The sequence below is a fragment of the Trichomonas vaginalis genome, chromosome IV, assembly GCF_026262505.1.
Source record: "Trichomonas vaginalis G3 chromosome IV, whole genome shotgun sequence".
Classification (NCBI taxonomy): domain Eukaryota; phylum Parabasalia; order Trichomonadida; family Trichomonadidae; genus Trichomonas; species Trichomonas vaginalis.
Window position 1 is genome coordinate 318,975 of NC_067206.1, and position 15,871 is coordinate 334,845.

General features: G+C 35.1%; 8 protein-coding genes and 3 pseudogenes across 11 annotated transcripts, besides 1 other annotated feature; 4 read left to right on the top strand and 7 right to left on the bottom strand.

The window, feature by feature from the left end:
* Positions 1 to 12,594: part of a mobile genetic element that runs on past the window's edge.
* On the top strand, positions 3,672 to 4,046 carry TVAGG3_0001890 (uncharacterized protein; the record flags this gene model as incomplete). The annotated part of the gene is made up of 1 exon (XM_051219672.1): positions 3,672 to 4,046. The coding sequence occupies one exon, from the start codon at positions 3,672 to 3,674 to the stop codon at positions 4,044 to 4,046; it is 375 nt and encodes a 124-aa protein (XP_051104658.1).
* On the top strand, positions 4,693 to 5,250 carry TVAGG3_0001900 (organellar and viral DNA polymerase type B; the record flags this gene model as incomplete). The annotated part of the gene is made up of 1 exon (XM_001302482.2): positions 4,693 to 5,250. One exon carries the CDS (start codon positions 4,693 to 4,695, stop codon positions 5,248 to 5,250), a length of 558 nt encoding a protein of 185 aa, XP_001302483.2.
* On the top strand, positions 6,813 to 7,295 carry TVAGG3_0001910 (annotated as a pseudogene). The gene has a single exon. A coding segment is annotated over exon 1 (483 nt).
* Positions 8,645 to 9,088, top strand: TVAGG3_0001920 (uncharacterized protein; the record flags this gene model as incomplete). The annotated part of the gene is made up of 1 exon (XM_051219673.1): positions 8,645 to 9,088. The coding sequence occupies one exon, from the start codon at positions 8,645 to 8,647 to the stop codon at positions 9,086 to 9,088; it is 444 nt and encodes a 147-aa protein (XP_051104659.1).
* Positions 9,105 to 9,524, bottom strand: TVAGG3_0001930 (uncharacterized protein; the record flags this gene model as incomplete). Its single annotated transcript, XM_051219674.1, has 1 exon — positions 9,105 to 9,524. One exon carries the CDS (start codon positions 9,522 to 9,524, stop codon positions 9,105 to 9,107), a length of 420 nt encoding a protein of 139 aa, XP_051104660.1.
* Positions 9,565 to 10,149, bottom strand: TVAGG3_0001940 (His-Me finger endonucleases family; the record flags this gene model as incomplete). The annotated part of the gene is made up of 1 exon (XM_051219675.1): positions 9,565 to 10,149. One exon carries the CDS (start codon positions 10,147 to 10,149, stop codon positions 9,565 to 9,567), a length of 585 nt encoding a protein of 194 aa, XP_051104661.1.
* Positions 10,323 to 11,129, bottom strand: TVAGG3_0001950 (uncharacterized protein; the record flags this gene model as incomplete). The annotated part of the gene is made up of 1 exon (XM_051219676.1): positions 10,323 to 11,129. The coding sequence occupies one exon, from the start codon at positions 11,127 to 11,129 to the stop codon at positions 10,323 to 10,325; it is 807 nt and encodes a 268-aa protein (XP_051104662.1).
* On the bottom strand, positions 11,458 to 11,672 carry TVAGG3_0001960 (annotated as a pseudogene). The gene has a single exon. A coding segment is annotated over exon 1 (215 nt).
* On the bottom strand, positions 12,049 to 12,459 carry TVAGG3_0001970 (protein of unknown function, DUF4106 family; the record flags this gene model as incomplete). The annotated part of the gene is made up of 1 exon (XM_051219677.1): positions 12,049 to 12,459. One exon carries the CDS (start codon positions 12,457 to 12,459, stop codon positions 12,049 to 12,051), a length of 411 nt encoding a protein of 136 aa, XP_051104663.1.
* A 512-nt stretch (positions 12,595 to 13,106) lies between the features above and the next one.
* Positions 13,107 to 13,925, bottom strand: TVAGG3_0001980 (protein of unknown function, DUF4106 family; the record flags this gene model as incomplete). The annotated part of the gene is made up of 1 exon (XM_051219678.1): positions 13,107 to 13,925. One exon carries the CDS (start codon positions 13,923 to 13,925, stop codon positions 13,107 to 13,109), a length of 819 nt encoding a protein of 272 aa, XP_051104664.1.
* Positions 13,926 to 14,368: 443 nt separating this feature from the next.
* TVAGG3_0001990 lies at positions 14,369 to 15,354 on the bottom strand (annotated as a pseudogene). Its single transcript has one exon. A coding segment is annotated over exon 1 (986 nt).
* Between the last annotated feature and the right edge of the window lie 517 nt (positions 15,355 to 15,871).

Consider the following 15,871-nt stretch of genomic DNA (forward strand, 5'->3'; position numbering starts at 1 on the left):
AGGAAAAGTTCAAGGATGGATGGACAATGTAGAAGAGAAGCAGGAAACTACTATAACAAGCAAATGACTACTATAACCAAGCAGGACACTATATGGACCAAGGTGAAAGATTCTTAACAGAGGATATAACCATGCACAACAGTGGGTAAACAACAACCAACCGCAACCGCCTCAACGTGGGGAATGTAAAGTTTTTTACTGAGATGAAATGAACAATACAGCTTTGAGACAAATGGGTTCAAGATGGATTTGTCGACTTCCAGCAGTTACACAACCAGTGTTTGTCAAGTTCTTCCTATACCTCAGGAAGTTTAGACCGACCGACTTAAAAAACCTAAACAACCAGTTTGAAAACAAACCAAACTAAAATTTTTACTGAGATGAAATGACCGAAGAAGTTGAAACGGTAGATTGACACCACAAACAAAAAAGTTCAGAACCATTGTCAAAACCTGTCAAAGAACTTACAGATGAAGAGAAAAATTCAATAATAGAAGGTGCCAGGTCTGGAAATACAAACCCTAACTATAAAGTCACTTTTCATAGAAATGGAACGGCTAGTATCTCAAAAAAGAAACAGACTCTCACAAATAAAATATTGAAGTCTGAAGGAGCTTTCGAGACAACAGATGGAAGGTATTCTTCACTGACCAACAGTTCATATAGAACATCTCATTGACTTAGAGTCAAAATATTCTAAACTTTACAACAAACACAAAAAGTTGAAAGGAAAACAAAAACAAATGGCATATGATATTTATGAAGATGTTGACGACACAACTGTTCCTGCAAGTGAAGTAAAGTCAGAGGAACCGAAAAGTGACGAAAAACCGATAGAAGAAGAAAAACCAAAAACTGAAGATAAACCAAAACCAAAGTTTAGTTTCCAAACTAAACCAAGTCAACCTTCATTAGCTGGTATGGGTTGGCGTCAAAGACTTATGGTAGCTGGTGGTTATGTTAAGTAAAGGAAAAATATATTTTTTTATTTTTATTTGAAATGTACGCTGAGTTTGTTGGAGAAGACCGTTGGGAAACTTGTTTGTTAGATGAGAAATATGAAATGGCATACCATTTAAAAACAAAACATTTTTTTAAAAAAACATTTTTTTATTTTATTTGAAATGTACGCTGAGTTTGTTGGAGAAGACCGTTGGGAAACTTGTTTGTTAGATGAGAAATATGAAATTCACTGTTGTGAGTCATTTGAAGTCAGAAACAAAAAGACAAAAAGAGTTTTAAGCGAATGGGAGCAAAATGACGGATATGCTAGATGAGGATTGGTGGAAAACACTATCTTAAAAACATGTTGTCATTGCAACTCATTTTTACCAAACCCTAACAATTATACCTTTTGTAGACCATATAAACCGTATAAGAAACGACAATAGACTTGAAAACTTACGTTGGGTCACTTGTTCTGAAAACAATAAGAACAAAAGCAAATTTAGAGATATTGTATTCGAATTTGTCGACGAACTAGAAGATGAAGCAATTGAAATTACAGACTATGGTAAGCATACGTTTGAGTTTTACTACTATAGCGAAGAACAGGACTCTTTCTACTTTTATACCGGCGCGTAAACATTAGGAAATTACAAGTATGTTTTACTAAGGAAGGCTGTGCTTATGTAAACGCTAGAGATACAGATGGAAAATACATTAGACTATATCTTAACAAATTCAAGAAGCTCATATGGCATACCATTTTAAAACATTTATTTTAAAACAGTATATTTTTACATATATTAAATGTTTCAGGTTGAAAAACAAAGAACAAAAGCAGCAGATACAAAACCGTTAGACTATATCTTCACAAACGCCGGTATGACTATTTCGAGTGAAGAAATTTCATCCGTGCTTACAGGTTTGTATCCAATTCGTTGGCTTCAAAGTCCTTCAGATGCAAAGGCAATAGGATTTAGAAGAGTTTTGTTTTCAAAAAGAACTAACGCATTTATGTTCGCAGTATATTTTCATGGGCGGTATAGAGGTCATGATGGTCTACTAGACAAATTTGACGAAATGAGAATCTTTACGGTTCGTTCAGACGGAAAGTCTCTGAGAAGACTCTAAATGACTTTCAAACTCAAATAAACAAATATTATTGGGAATTTCAAGAAAAATACGACTCTTTACTAAATGGAACATACTATCTGAAACTAGAATATGACAAGATGAACTCCACAGTTTCATTTCAAAGGATTGAAAATAACCCTCCAAGAGATACACAGTTTTTATTTTGGCAAGTAGACAAACGTTCTTGGGCACAATTTCTTCGGTTACTAAACCAGAACGAACCATTACCACCTGACGGTCCGTTCTGGTTTATACGCCCACCAACAGATTTGACAGTTTATAGAAACGTGTTCGACCCTCAAAATGTTATGTGTCATGCAAGTTTCAGTTCAAGCAACAACAGTTTTCTATGTATTGGTAAGGACTTTTATGACTTTGCTTCTAAATTCTACGAACCACCTAGTAACAGTTTCTCTGACTTTCAAGTTTGGTTCACAACAAACGGTGTGCAGCATATTATTCCATTGTACTACGACTTTTATCTCGAATTGTCTTTCATATATAACTACGGAGAAGTGCTGAAAAAGTATTGAAAAATATATTTTAGGGTAGAAGGGTATATCTACCCCGTTTTCTACCCTCTTTTCTACCCTCTTGAATTTTCATGAATTTCCTTAAGACAGAAAAAAATATATTTTAGTTTTATTTTTTTTAAGTTTGGTCATCCTTCACTGTATGACAAATATACTATATTTTACTTAAAAATATGTAAGCGGCTCATAGCTCAGTGGTATGGGCTACCTCGCTACAGACGTCGAAGACCTCGGTTCAAATCTCGATTCGCGCAGGTTTTTTCCTTTTATGCAGTGAAATTTCATGTACATAGGTTACTTTGGTGTTAGACCCTAGTGAAGAAAATAGAACGATATAAGTTTACATTTGTAAGGTTACTTTGGTGTTAGACCCTAGTGAAGAAAATAGAACGATAGGAGTTTACATTTGTAAAGTTGGACGATAAAAATCTCTGCTACTAGCAGTACTGCTACTGTCAGTAAAAGTACTGCTACTGTCAGTAAAAGTACTGCTACTGTCAGAAAAAGTACTGCTACTGTCAGTAAAAGTACTGCTAGTTGCAGTAAAAGTACTGCTAGTTGCAGTAAAAAGGAAAATTTGAGAGGGTTTTCGACGATAAAGTACTGCTACTGTCAGAAAAAGTACTGCTACTGTCAGTAAAAGTACTGCTACTGTCAGTAGCAGTACTGCTAGGAGCAGAGATTTTTATCGTTGTGGTCCGACGGTTAAGCCACAAACGAATGTCCGACGGTTAAGCCAAAAATATTTTTTATTTTTATTGTAAGAACAGTATGACAGTCGAAGCAAAAACGTTCACGAACAAATCTAATGGCGAAACATTCACAAAAGGCACTTACAACGGTATTGAAGTCTTACGTAGAGACAAGGATGGTTATATAAATGTAACAAATATGTGTCAGCAGTTTAGGAAAGACTTTAGAAAGTTGTTGGAAAATAAGTCCTGGGAAGAGTATTATACGGCATTTTGTGAAGAATATACCAACCGCCGGAATTCCGACGGTTGCTTTTTATACAAGGTTCATGCAGGAATTCCGGATGAAATCAAACAGGTTAGAGGAATGTATGTAGACCCAAGACTCGTAAACTATATTGCAATGTGGGCTTCTCCAAAATATTGTATAGCAGTTGGAAAAATTATGGACTCCATAGACAAGAAAGTTCATGAGAAGTTAGATGAAGAAGAACTTGAAGATACAGTAGAGAATGCAAAACCTTTGTTTGAAGAAGAAGTTAGAAAAATGCATGAAAAACAAATAGAACATGAACGTGAGATATGTTCTGGTTATAGAGATTCTCCATACGAACTAGACCAATGGGAACAAGAAGATTTAAAGAGAGAATTTAGAGAATATGAACTCGCTAAGATAACATTAGAAGCTGCAGAAAAGAAGTTAAAAGTTTGGGGTCGTTTTGTACAAAAATATTGTGAGTAAATGAACCATTTTTTTTCGACAAAAATATATTTTAGGGTAGAAGGGTATATCTACCCCGTTTTCTACCCTCTTTTCTACCCTCGTAGAAAACACACAAAACTCTTGAATTTTGTATAAAAAAAGCAACCCGCCGTTTTCCGCGGGTTGGTATATTCTTCACAAAATGCTTGTTTTGAGGTCGAGCCATTTTTGGCTCCACCGTATTTTTAAACCAAACTCGTTCATTTTGTGCTGAAATAAAATAAAGGTAGTCCCACCAAAAAATATTTTTTATTTTTATTGTAAGAACATGTTAGCAACAACAGCACCAAACTCGTTAGTCATGAACCCAACTTCAATGTTAGTAGAGATGAAAAGCTTCATTCCTTCTTCATATACTTTCGAAACAGAAATCCAGAAGATAAAGCAGGAACTTCTCCAAGGAGATTTAGACTGTAGTGCAAAAGATGAAACAAATGAACAGTATCTTTATGAAATGCAGGATATTATTGACCATCTACCTAAACTTCCTGAAATCCAACAACAAAAGCTCACTATTCCAGAATTCGATGAAATTGAAGTCAGACTGACTGACTCAGTTGAAATAAAGAAGTTCATACGTAATGTAAACTATGAGTTTCTTGGATTTCATTACAACCACAAAGTCATGGACAAAGATTGCGATATGGTATATAAGAACATCTCTGACATATACAAATCTGGGGAGTTTAAGACCTACGACAACTTTGTTTCGTTAGTTGCTGAATGTGTATGGCAGATAAGAGATAAAGATAGAAGAGGTAAGATATGGAATGAACAGATAAAACCCGCAACTTTTGAGTTAAAGAGAGCAATTGACGCCTTAGTCATACTAGCAGGTAAGGTTTCAGAATATAACGCAAAAATGAACCCACAATGTTCTAAATGTAAAGCAGCAATGAGGAAATATAACTACTCCGTCAAAGAGATAGAACGTATGCGAAACGACTATGCTGACTTAAAGAGGGAGGCAGAGAAACCAGCAGAAGATAAAATGGACATGTTGACATTTCTAAACAAAAACTATCCAACAGCTGACGATTTCCTTCTTTCAGATGTCAAGAAGAAATATAAAGAAACTTTCGGCATTGTGAAAACATTCGATATCCTTCGTGAAGAAATAGAAGCTACAAAACTGTTTAGAATTTCACGAATTCACAATGTTTACCATGTAAAACGCTTATAAAATAACTGGGGTAGAAATGAGGGTAGAAAACGGGGTAGATATACCCTTCTACCCTAAAATATATTTTTATTGAATTCTGAGTAAAATTCTGAGTAAAATATATTTTAGGGCTTGTGTCAAACCGTTGAGTTTTCACAAAATTTAAAAAATAACGTTTACCATGTAAAACGTTTATAAAATAACTGGGGTAGAAATGAGGGTAGAAAACGGGGTAGATATACCCTTCTACCCTAAAATATATTTTTGTCTGATTTACGCTCATTACGAAGAAGTCTTGACAAAACATTTACGAAGAAGTATATTTCCTGTGTTGTTGTCAAAATGTCATGTTGTCACACTTTTTCAGAGAAGTTCATTTAACCGAGTGACCTGGTCGCCTAAAATATATTTTATTGAATTCTGAGTAAAATGACCAAATTTCATGAATTTCCTTAAGATAGAAAAAATAAAATTAACGCTAGTTTTTTTAAAATATTTTTTTTTATTTTGTATGTAAGAACAGGAAATGTTAAACATTGAGTTTGAAACAGTTAAAAAGATAGACAATAACACTAAATTGGTTAGAATTGGTGATTTAAACGTAAGATACTCAAAGAAATACAACAAAATTTCTTTGTCAGACATTATATCTCCATCTGGAAAGAAAACAAACGACTGGGTTAAAAATGCTTCATCTCAGAAAATTTTGACAAGAAATCCTGAGCTTATGATATCGGTAAGATTTCATGGAACTACAGCATATCTTATAGACAAAAGTCTTATACCAGTAGTTTTGTTCTGGTTAGACCCAGTTGTTGGATATAATTTCATAACATATGGTTCATTCGATACGGAACGTTGCAGTGAAGGCTTACTTTACATCGTTCAGAAACCGAAAGACTTCAATACAAAGAGATATAAGATAGGAAGAACATTTAATATAACTAAAAGATATGACTCTACAGTCAATAGAGTTAAGGTTGTGTTTGTTAACGATATGAGAGCTGCAGAAACAGAACTGCTTGAAAAGTTTGAGAAAATGTATGGTGCTCCCATAAAAGGTAAAGAAACGTTTGAAGTAGATGAGATAGAGAAAGCTATAAAATTATTTGACGAAGTTGCTGAAAAATACATGTAAAGCGTTTATTTTTGGTCTTTTATACAAGATAGAAAATAACGCTAATTTTATTTTTTTTTATTTTTTTATTTTGTCTGTAAGAACAGATATGTCAACAACAGAGAACACAACAACAGTTATAGTCCATGAAGCTATAAATGAAGAATACGAGTACATACAGTTTAACAAACAACTCCGTCTCATTCGTTCGGTCAAAGACGATATGTACCAAATGCAAAGTATTTTGACAGCATGTTTTGCTCCAGATACTAAGCTTCCTAAAGACTGGTTTAGGAACCAAAGCACACAAGAACTTTTGAGCGAAGCACAGCGAGACATACTTTTTTCTGAAAACAGTGAAGAACAGCGAGTAGGGAAGAAACCCCAGTCGCCAAAACTCTATGAAAATCGTGAAAAATTGCCAAATGGTTTGAGAGGATATTATGTACATAGACTTCTTGTAAATGCTGTAGCAATGTGGGCTTCGCCTCGTTATGCTTGGTATGTTTGTAAACTTCTTGACGAAATTCATAGACAAGAACGTGAAGAGCTAGAGAACAAGCTTGAAGCAAAAGACAAAAACATACAGAAAAGAATACCACGTTCGGTACCAAAAGGAAAGGAAAAGAACTATAAGTATATGATTTATACTGAAGAGATGGAAAATGAAGAAGACAGAGATATGGTTATGTTGCATTTAGTCAGAAGAAACAACAAAAGCTTTTACGACCTTGCTAAGATTTACAAATCTGACAGAAATTGGTTCTATCGCGAAAACTTACCGATTTCAATGACCCCAAATGAAGATGTGAAACAAATAGTTCAAGATACTTTACCTCAAACACACTATGATATGAAAGGTTGTACAATTCTTACCTTCAAAGAAGATTTGCCATTGTTAAAGGAAAAAATAACAGAGTATTTTGACAACTTCAAACAAGTAGAGTAAATTGCACTCTTTATTTTTACGCTTGACTTCAAATGGCTCAGGTAGCTCTAGATGGTAAATTGTCTTGTCAAATCCTTCCGACATTCCGAGTCCTTCCTTCCGACAGGAAAAAAATTTCCCGACAACTGGAAAAAAATTTCCCGACAACTGGAAAAAATTTTCCTGTTGTTCGTCCGTAAACCATTCAAATTTTCGAAAATTGAGAACTTTTTGGTCGAACGACAGAAAAAGTTTTCCCGACAACTGGAAAAGTTTTTCCTTCCAACAGGAAAAGTTCTTCCTTCCGACATTCCGAGTCCTTCCTTCCAACTGGAAAAGTTCTTCCATCCGACAGGACACAAACGAATGTCCGACGTACCACCAACCGAGTCCATTCCAAAGCCAGAAGAACCGACAGCCCCAGCACCACAACAGACTAAGACTAAACACTTACATTTTTCAAGCTTGACTTTTTACAATTTGAACTTTGTTCGCGTAGATGTGAATTCTGAAAGAAGTATGAGGGTCTTGTATGACTTTGTACTTCTCCCATAGTTCATGTCTGTCAAACTTACCTGCCATGGACTCTTTCATAAGTTCCATGAAATCGTCTTCGGACAATCCAGGGAAAAGTATGATATCAGTAAGTATTCTTTTAACATCCTTACTTAAACTCTTTGCTGTCTGTACACAAATGACAACTGAGATGTTAAAGTGTCTGAGCTTCTTAAGAATTCGACACATATCTTGTTCTCTGTTCTTTAACAAAGGATGAGAAGCAAAGTCATCTAAGATAAGAAGACATCTGTGAGGGTAAGTCTTCCAATCGTAAGATTGCAATTTCTTCGAAATGTATTCTATCTCTTTCTGTTTGTTTCTGAAGTGTTTCTTCTCTAATATTCTCTGCATTTCCTCATTTGGGTCTTTAAACTTAGAATTTATATACTCATTTATAGCATTATACTTCAAAACTCTTCTTTGGTACTTCTTTATCCAATCCAACAACTCAGAGTCTTTTATACATACTAACTTAGACTTCTTTATAATATCTTTGAACGAATTTACGGTTTGATCGAATTGACCAGAAGTACTACAAATAACAACTAACTCATAGAATGGGTTCTTCTCATCTAGTTCTTGTTGTTGTGCAGCCATTTTAAGATAAGTGAAAGTCTTACCCGACCCAGGTGGTGCGATTAGACCTGTTATACCATTCTGAGCAAATAGGAACTTGTCATGTATGGGTTTTATCTGAGCATTTTCCAACTTCCTCTTGTTCTTATTTAAAACATTCTCAAATTTCTTGTCAATGTCAGCAAACTTTTTTCTAACATATTTTTAGAAAAATTAAAATTTTTATCTTTTTGAAAATGTCTAGCGATTTCGCTATCTATATTCGAGACAAGCTTTTTGACAGCAAAACATCTGTCGACCATAAAATCTTACATAGTGTAAACAAGAAAGGTGAATTTGTTCTAAAGTTCTGTTTCTGGGAATATGACAAGAACCATAAAACATTAAGCAGAGCAGTCTTAAAATTTGTCAATGACAGACTTGTTGACAGAGATGACGCCTCTTGGAGAGATGAAGTCCAACAAAAGTTCTTAGAATGCAAAGAAGACACATGCGCTGTTCTTGAAGATGAAATAGAAAACAGAATAGAAGAGCTATTAAAGGACAAAGAACTTTTACAGAAATATGGTTCTGAGAAATTTGACATAACTCCACCAGAAAAGAAGAAGAGAGGAAAGAAAGAGAAAAAAGTAGAAGAGAAGAAAGAACCTGAACCAGAGAAGGTGAGATATGACATGTAAAAATAAAATTTTATTTTTAGAACATTTCTGGGTCAATGTCAATGTTCTCTTCCTCTTTAGGAGCAAACACTGGCTTAGACTCTAAAATCTTTTTACCTAATTTACCTTGAACTTCAACTATCTTAGACTCATAATATTCATAGTCGTCTGCTTTCTTTGGTTCATAAGGTATAACAAGTTTGTATGCTTTACCTTCTTTAAGGTTTGAGAACTTTCTGTCAAAATTTTCTTTGACTGCTAACAAACCTTCTATGTCTAAGTCTTCAAATTTCGCACCATTTTTAGTCACAATAGCAAACTTAACCGGTTCGATGTTCCAAACTTTGTCATATGTAGACTTTTCAAAATGGTAGAAGTAAACATTCAAATATGCGAATGGGTCTAGTTCTTCTTTAAGTCCTGACATATATTTGTTGACTGAAATATATTTCGTCATCTTTTCTATCGGATAAAAATATATTTTTTTTTAAAACGTTTTAAAATGGTATGCCATATAGCTTCTTGAATTTGTTAAGAAGTATTTTAACGCATTTTCCATCTGTATCTCTAGCGTTTACAAAAGCATAGTCTTCCTTAGTAAAACATACTTGTAATTTTCTATAGTTTACGCCGGTATAAAAGTAGAAAGAGTCTTGTTCTTCGCTATAGTAGTAAAACTCCAACGTATGCTTGCCATAGTCTGTAATTTCAATTGTTTCATCTTCTAGTTCGTCGACAAATTCGAATACAATATCTCGAAATTTGCTTTTGTTCTTATTGTTTTCAGAACGAGTAACCCAACGTAAATTTTCAAGTCTATTGTCGTTTCTTATATGGTTTATATGGTCTACAAAAGGTAGATTGTTAGGGTTCGGTATAAAATGAGTTGCAATGACAACATGTTTAAGATAGCGTTTTCCACCAATCCTCATCCTAGCATATCCGTTATTTTGCTCCCATTCGCTTAAAACTCTTTTTGTCTTTTTGTTTCTGACTTCAAATGACTCACAACAGTGAATTTCATATTTCTCATCTAACAAACAAGTTTCCCAACGGTCCTTTCCAACAAACTCAGCGTACATTTCAAATAAAATAAAAAAATATTTTTTTTGAAAAAATGTTTTATTCCATGCAATGTTTTACTTCTCATCTGTAACAAACAAGTTTCCCAACGGTCTTCTCCAACAAAACTCAGCGTACATTTCAAATAAAATAAAAATATACTGTTTTATTCTTGACTTTGTTGTTGCATTTTTTATTCTTGACTTTGTTGTTGCATTTGTTCCATTTGTTGCATTTGTTGTTCTTGAGCTATTTGTTGTTGAAGTTGTTCTTGTAGTACAATACTTTCACCAGTTGCATCTTCCAATTCGAAACTTTCTGCCGTCATTGACAAATACATAGGACATAAAAGTTTTACAGGAACAAAGTTTGCGTCAACTAATGTCAACGTTATGTTTGCTAAAGTGTTTGAGTTTACTAAAGCTGAAAACTCTGCATTCGAATGAACAATAGGCAAACCAGCAGAGAAAGTGTTGTTTATACGCATGAGTATCTTTTGGTCATAGTAGTTTCTGTCGACATTCGAATAGCACTTTGAACCTAAGTTTGAAACAATATATAAAATAGGTGTGCTTAAAGTCAATGGAACAGACATTCCTTGTATGACACCTTTTCCTGTTATAGGAAACTGCTGGTAGTAAAAACCAGATATAAGTTTTGTATTATAGCTCATATCGTTTATAGTAAACTCAGTCGGACATCCAAACATAATGAAACCTGCTCTAGTTGCAGCACATGTTACATCCGTCCTTAAAGTATTAAATAAGTCAACAAAACCTGTTGGTGGTATATCTGAGTAAGTATCTTCAAAGAAGTATTTTTTACCATTCACAACAACAAAGTCTTCTGGTGTCAAAAGAGCAAAACAGGCTTTAGTCGTCATCGTGTTTAAGGTCAGTTTACAATATCGTCCTTGAGGACTTTGTAAGTTTGTTGTTATAGAATTATATGACTCAGGGTTTTTAGTCGTAATAGTATAAACCACTATGTCTTCTGCCATTTTTACTTAGCAAGTAAATTTTAATGAAATGTTGTGGTCGTCAAATATTTTTATGACGTCTGGGAAACTATATTTTAAGTTCAAGGTTTCACCTCCTTTCATAACGTATATCTTGTCAATGACATTATATGAAACACCACAGCAAGCAATGTCAGGTTCTATTTCTTTGATGTTTATATCGTCTGCCTCTGTCAAAAGTTTCAATAGTTCTTTCAAAACTTCATGAGGTGCAATGACATATGAGTTCACTTTTACAGGGTTGTGTTCGACCAAGTTTAACATTATACCCAAAGCCTGACAAATCTTCTCCTGAGTTTTAAGTTTGTCTTTAAGTTGTTGGTAGTCGTTTCGAATATCTGCAACAGAACTTAAGTCTCTGCTAACTTCAGGGTATGTTGGTTGTTCTTTTACAGGAACTATTGTTATACCATCTTCGTCTTCGTATGGTTTCCCCACTTCAACATCTCTTTCTTTGACATTGACAACAACACTTTGACTGTTTGTTTGAGTTGGTGAATTTAACTTCACATCTGCCATCGCCATTAAACCTTTTGAAACACTTACGCTTCTATTTTTCGGAAATGACATTTTACTTAGAATAAAAAGATGGACGTATTTGAGTATCTCTTCGAATTGAAGCAAAACAAAGTTTACACACACAAACAATACAAGTTCATTGACAGAATAGTTCTTTATACAAACAATGGAAAATGTTATAGAATAGCAGTCTTTGCTGAACCAAAATATTTTCATAAAGCAAAGAAAGTTGGTATAACTGAAATGGTGAAAGTTCTTGAAGCAGACAAAAATATAACTTCAAAACTTACAGATATTTCTAAAGGTAAGTTTATCTTACAATTTTATGTCAAAACTGGCGTACTGTCAATATTTGACGGAGAGAAGTCAGTTCAAGAACAACTTACTGACCTGCTGCCAAAATCTGCTCGATGGAAGCTGTCGTTATGCCAATCTGAGGAGCCCCAGCAGGTTTCATCGAACGAATCTTCAAAAGAGCATCTTCCGTGAAAAGTGCTATTGGTTTTGTAAACTTCTTTGCTTTCAGTTCATTTGGACCGTCTCTGTCACCAGTATATTGTATTTGAACTGTACCAACAGTTGAAATACCACCCATAAAGTCTTCTGAGTCAGCAAATGGAATGCCAAGCCAAAAGTTTGAACGGTCTCCATTTGTATATTGAGTGTTTTGAGCTCCTGTATGGGTCCATACTTTCACATATGGCATAATAGAACTTTGCATTTCAGGGTTAATGGTTGTTGTGAAGTTGTTGTTAAAGTTCATAGCATCTAATGTCAAGTTGTATGACCTCATATCCTCAACTGTAGAATATTCTTCTCTTGGATAGTATTTGCCATCTATGTTTATATGATATTTAATACCAGGGTTGTAGAAGCAAGAATAGTCATTTATAGTTCGTCTGAACAGTACAAACATAGTATCTGCATGTTTCATTGCAGTTGTTAAGGCAATATCTGTTCTTGCACCTGGGTCAGCACTTTGGTTTCCAACTTCACCTGCAAAGTCTTTGACAGATATTTGGTGTATAGGAACATAAGTGGAACTGCAATATATTTGGCAGCTAAAGCATTTGAAATATCTGGGTCCAACATATAGACTGCAAGTCTGCTTTCTATTCTCTTGCATTCAAACTTTTCGCATGTGAACTTAACTGGGTCCCAAGCAGTTCCAGCAGCATTGAAATAATAGTTTACTTCAGTGTTGAAGTTTGAGAAACCAAAGTCTAAGTCAACTTTGTCTTTGCAAAATTCGGCGAATGACGTTTTATTTGTTCCCTTACGTCTGTAATAGTGAATGGGTCTTGTGTTGGTGCAATGACTAAGTTATTTTGCTTGGAGTAAGTTCAATAGAAATTTTTCCTGCCCAGTTTGGCAAGTATCTTAAAAACCTGAAGATGAGGAAAGATGACAAAGGAACTCTAAGTTTCAGTTTTACTTTGGTTACTGCTGCTGCAGTTTGTCCAGAAAGGTTAACATAAACTCCTGGAACGTTAGGTCAAGTCTTCTTATTTTCTCAATAGTTGCATACTGGTCTGTTTGTTCTCTAGCTTGTGGTTGTACTGAGTTTCTCAAAGCGAACCATTCATAGTTTGCCCATGTTACTGTTTGAACTAAGTCAGAGTTAGAATATATCTTATATCCATGAAAACTTCTGGAGCATATTGTATCCGACATAGAAATTCCATTGCAACCTTTCTTGTCAGACAACTTGGCAGAAGGTTTTATTTCAATGTCTTGTTCCACGTATAAGAAAGAGTTGTCAATAGAAATTATATGAAACCTGTCGCAAGCAATATCTACTGTTGTTGAAGAACCTTCTCCAAACTCACCTACGTTTCCATAAGAAACAGCAGTTGTATATTCGTAAGTTCCAGGAACTATTTCTGACCTTCTAATGGCATTGTCGCATTCGTTATACCATTCGGAAACATTTCCATTCATAGCATCCAAAACTGTTGGCGTTATATTCTGAGCGGCGTACATTTCATATGAGTAAAATATAGAATAGTTGGATTTATATGTCATAATAAACCCACGTGGACCAAGCTTTACTTTCTTCCTGACTGAGTTTTTAACTCTTCTTTTTCCTTCATTGCCCTCTGCTTGAAGTTGTTGCATCTTTGCATTATGTTCATCTAGTATGTTGCAAATTTCCCATGTCCTTTTTGCCTTTTGGCTCTGGTCGCCCATCTCAGGTAACCTATATCCTAGAAAGAGTTTGTCATAGTTTGTATTTGAGTCTTCGCGTATTGTTTGCATGACTCTTTCCTGAGTTTCCGGTTCAAGCTCTTCAAACAGTGCCTGTCCATATGAATAAGCTCGTTTCCAAATATATGTTTTGTAGCCATTCTGGTTTTCTTTCCATGTTACCAACTATATCTTTTGTGAATGGGAAGGCTTCTACCCAATCTTTCAGTCTTGCGTCGTTTATTTCTGTAGTTGGTTTTATTTTGTCAAGGAACATGTTTTTCAATACTAACATTTCATTTGGTACTGTCCATTTGAGTTTTCTTAAATATTCATCCCTTCTCATTTCATTGTCTGCAAAGTAAGTTTTTATTGACATTTTGTAAACTTTCGTTTGCAAGGTCATGTACAATAGGTTCTCTTCCTTCGCCCTCCCTAACTTTCTTTCTAAACTCTTCACCAAATATACCATCTCTATGGTTCTGTGTAGTTCTTTGAGATAAATGTTTTAGAACGTCAGGTGTTATATTTCCATCAGCCATGTTCATTTCATACTGGTCCAAAATATCTGCATGTTTCATATCTTTCAATGGCATTAAAGCCGCGCTGAAAATACCAGCTATATCTGGTTCACCATTGACTTCCATTGCGTCTACAACTTCTTGGAATTGTGGTTGTAAGTTTATGAACCACCTATCCGGGTTAGCTTTATGACCCCATCTCATTGTAGTTCCATCGTCTGCAGAAACAAAAGTAGGTTTGTTTCCATCTTGGTTAGGTTCTGAATGAACTTTAAACAATGTTTCATTTCTATATGTTTTCTTGAAATTTAACCTTTTATTTTCACCGAGTTCATCCGAAGATTGAACGTTAAATGCTCGTAAGTAAAAAGGGTTGTTGTATTTGTGTACATTTTCTTTCAGTACTTCCATTCTATGCTGAATATTTTCATCTGGTGTTGGAGTCTTTTGTATGTCGGCAAACATTTTTCGATATTCTTCTACTATGTCAGCCGAATTTTTTTTAGACTCTTGGAAATATTCCATATTCTCCGCATACTCTTGTTGAGGGTCAAGATTTTTCGGCTGTTCCAAATCTTCATCTAGTTCTGTGAAGTTAGTTTCCAAAGGAGTGACTTGTTCGTTTCCTTCAGGCTCTTCTAGCTGTTGTTGCTGAACTATTTCTTCCATGTCTGGTTGTATCTGAACTATTCTTCCTGTGGAGTTTCTTGTACCTCATCTGCTGGCATTTCATATATTCCGAGACCGTTTTCAACAATTTCCCTATCTACGTCATCCGCATTCATAAGCTTTTGTTCTTTCGTTCCGTCTCTATTTTTTACGCGTTTCATGACGAAAGTTGAATTGTCATTTAGCTCTGACATCAAATATCTCGGAGTAAATTCATCCATGTCATTTGGATGATATGCTATTAAATCATATCCCTTAGCGAGCTTGTATTTTCCAGGTTTGAGATTATATCCGTTTTGGTGCTGAGCCATAAAGCTAAATAGGTCCGGGTCAGTATTTCCATCCTTGAACTTTCCAATAGCTTCTTTATATCTGTCACTAAAGTCAACAGTATCTGGGAAACCACACTCTTCTTTAAGCATTTTTAAGAATTCTTGGTTTCCTTGTTCTCTACTTCTTTTATGTCCTTGCTCTGTTTGTGGTTGTTGTTGTGCAGGGTTTTGAACTGTTGGTTGCTGTGCTGGTGTTGTGTTGGTTGTTGTGCTGGTTGTGGAGGTGGTTGTTGTGCTGGTTGTTGTGCATGCCTGTGTCTGTGTCCATGTGACGATGTAAATGTTCTAGGTAGTCCTGGTGCAGGTGCTTCTCTTGGAGGGTTTGGTGGTATATAAGTTCCACCAGCTGGCACATATGTTCCATCTGCAGCGTAATGTCCTACCTGACTTTTCGTTCTTAAGAAAGCATTTACTAGGTCTGTTTTGGTCTGTTGTAACTCTTTTTCTTGACTTTTCACAACAGTTGCTCTAACGGCGTCATAGGCACTTTGAACTG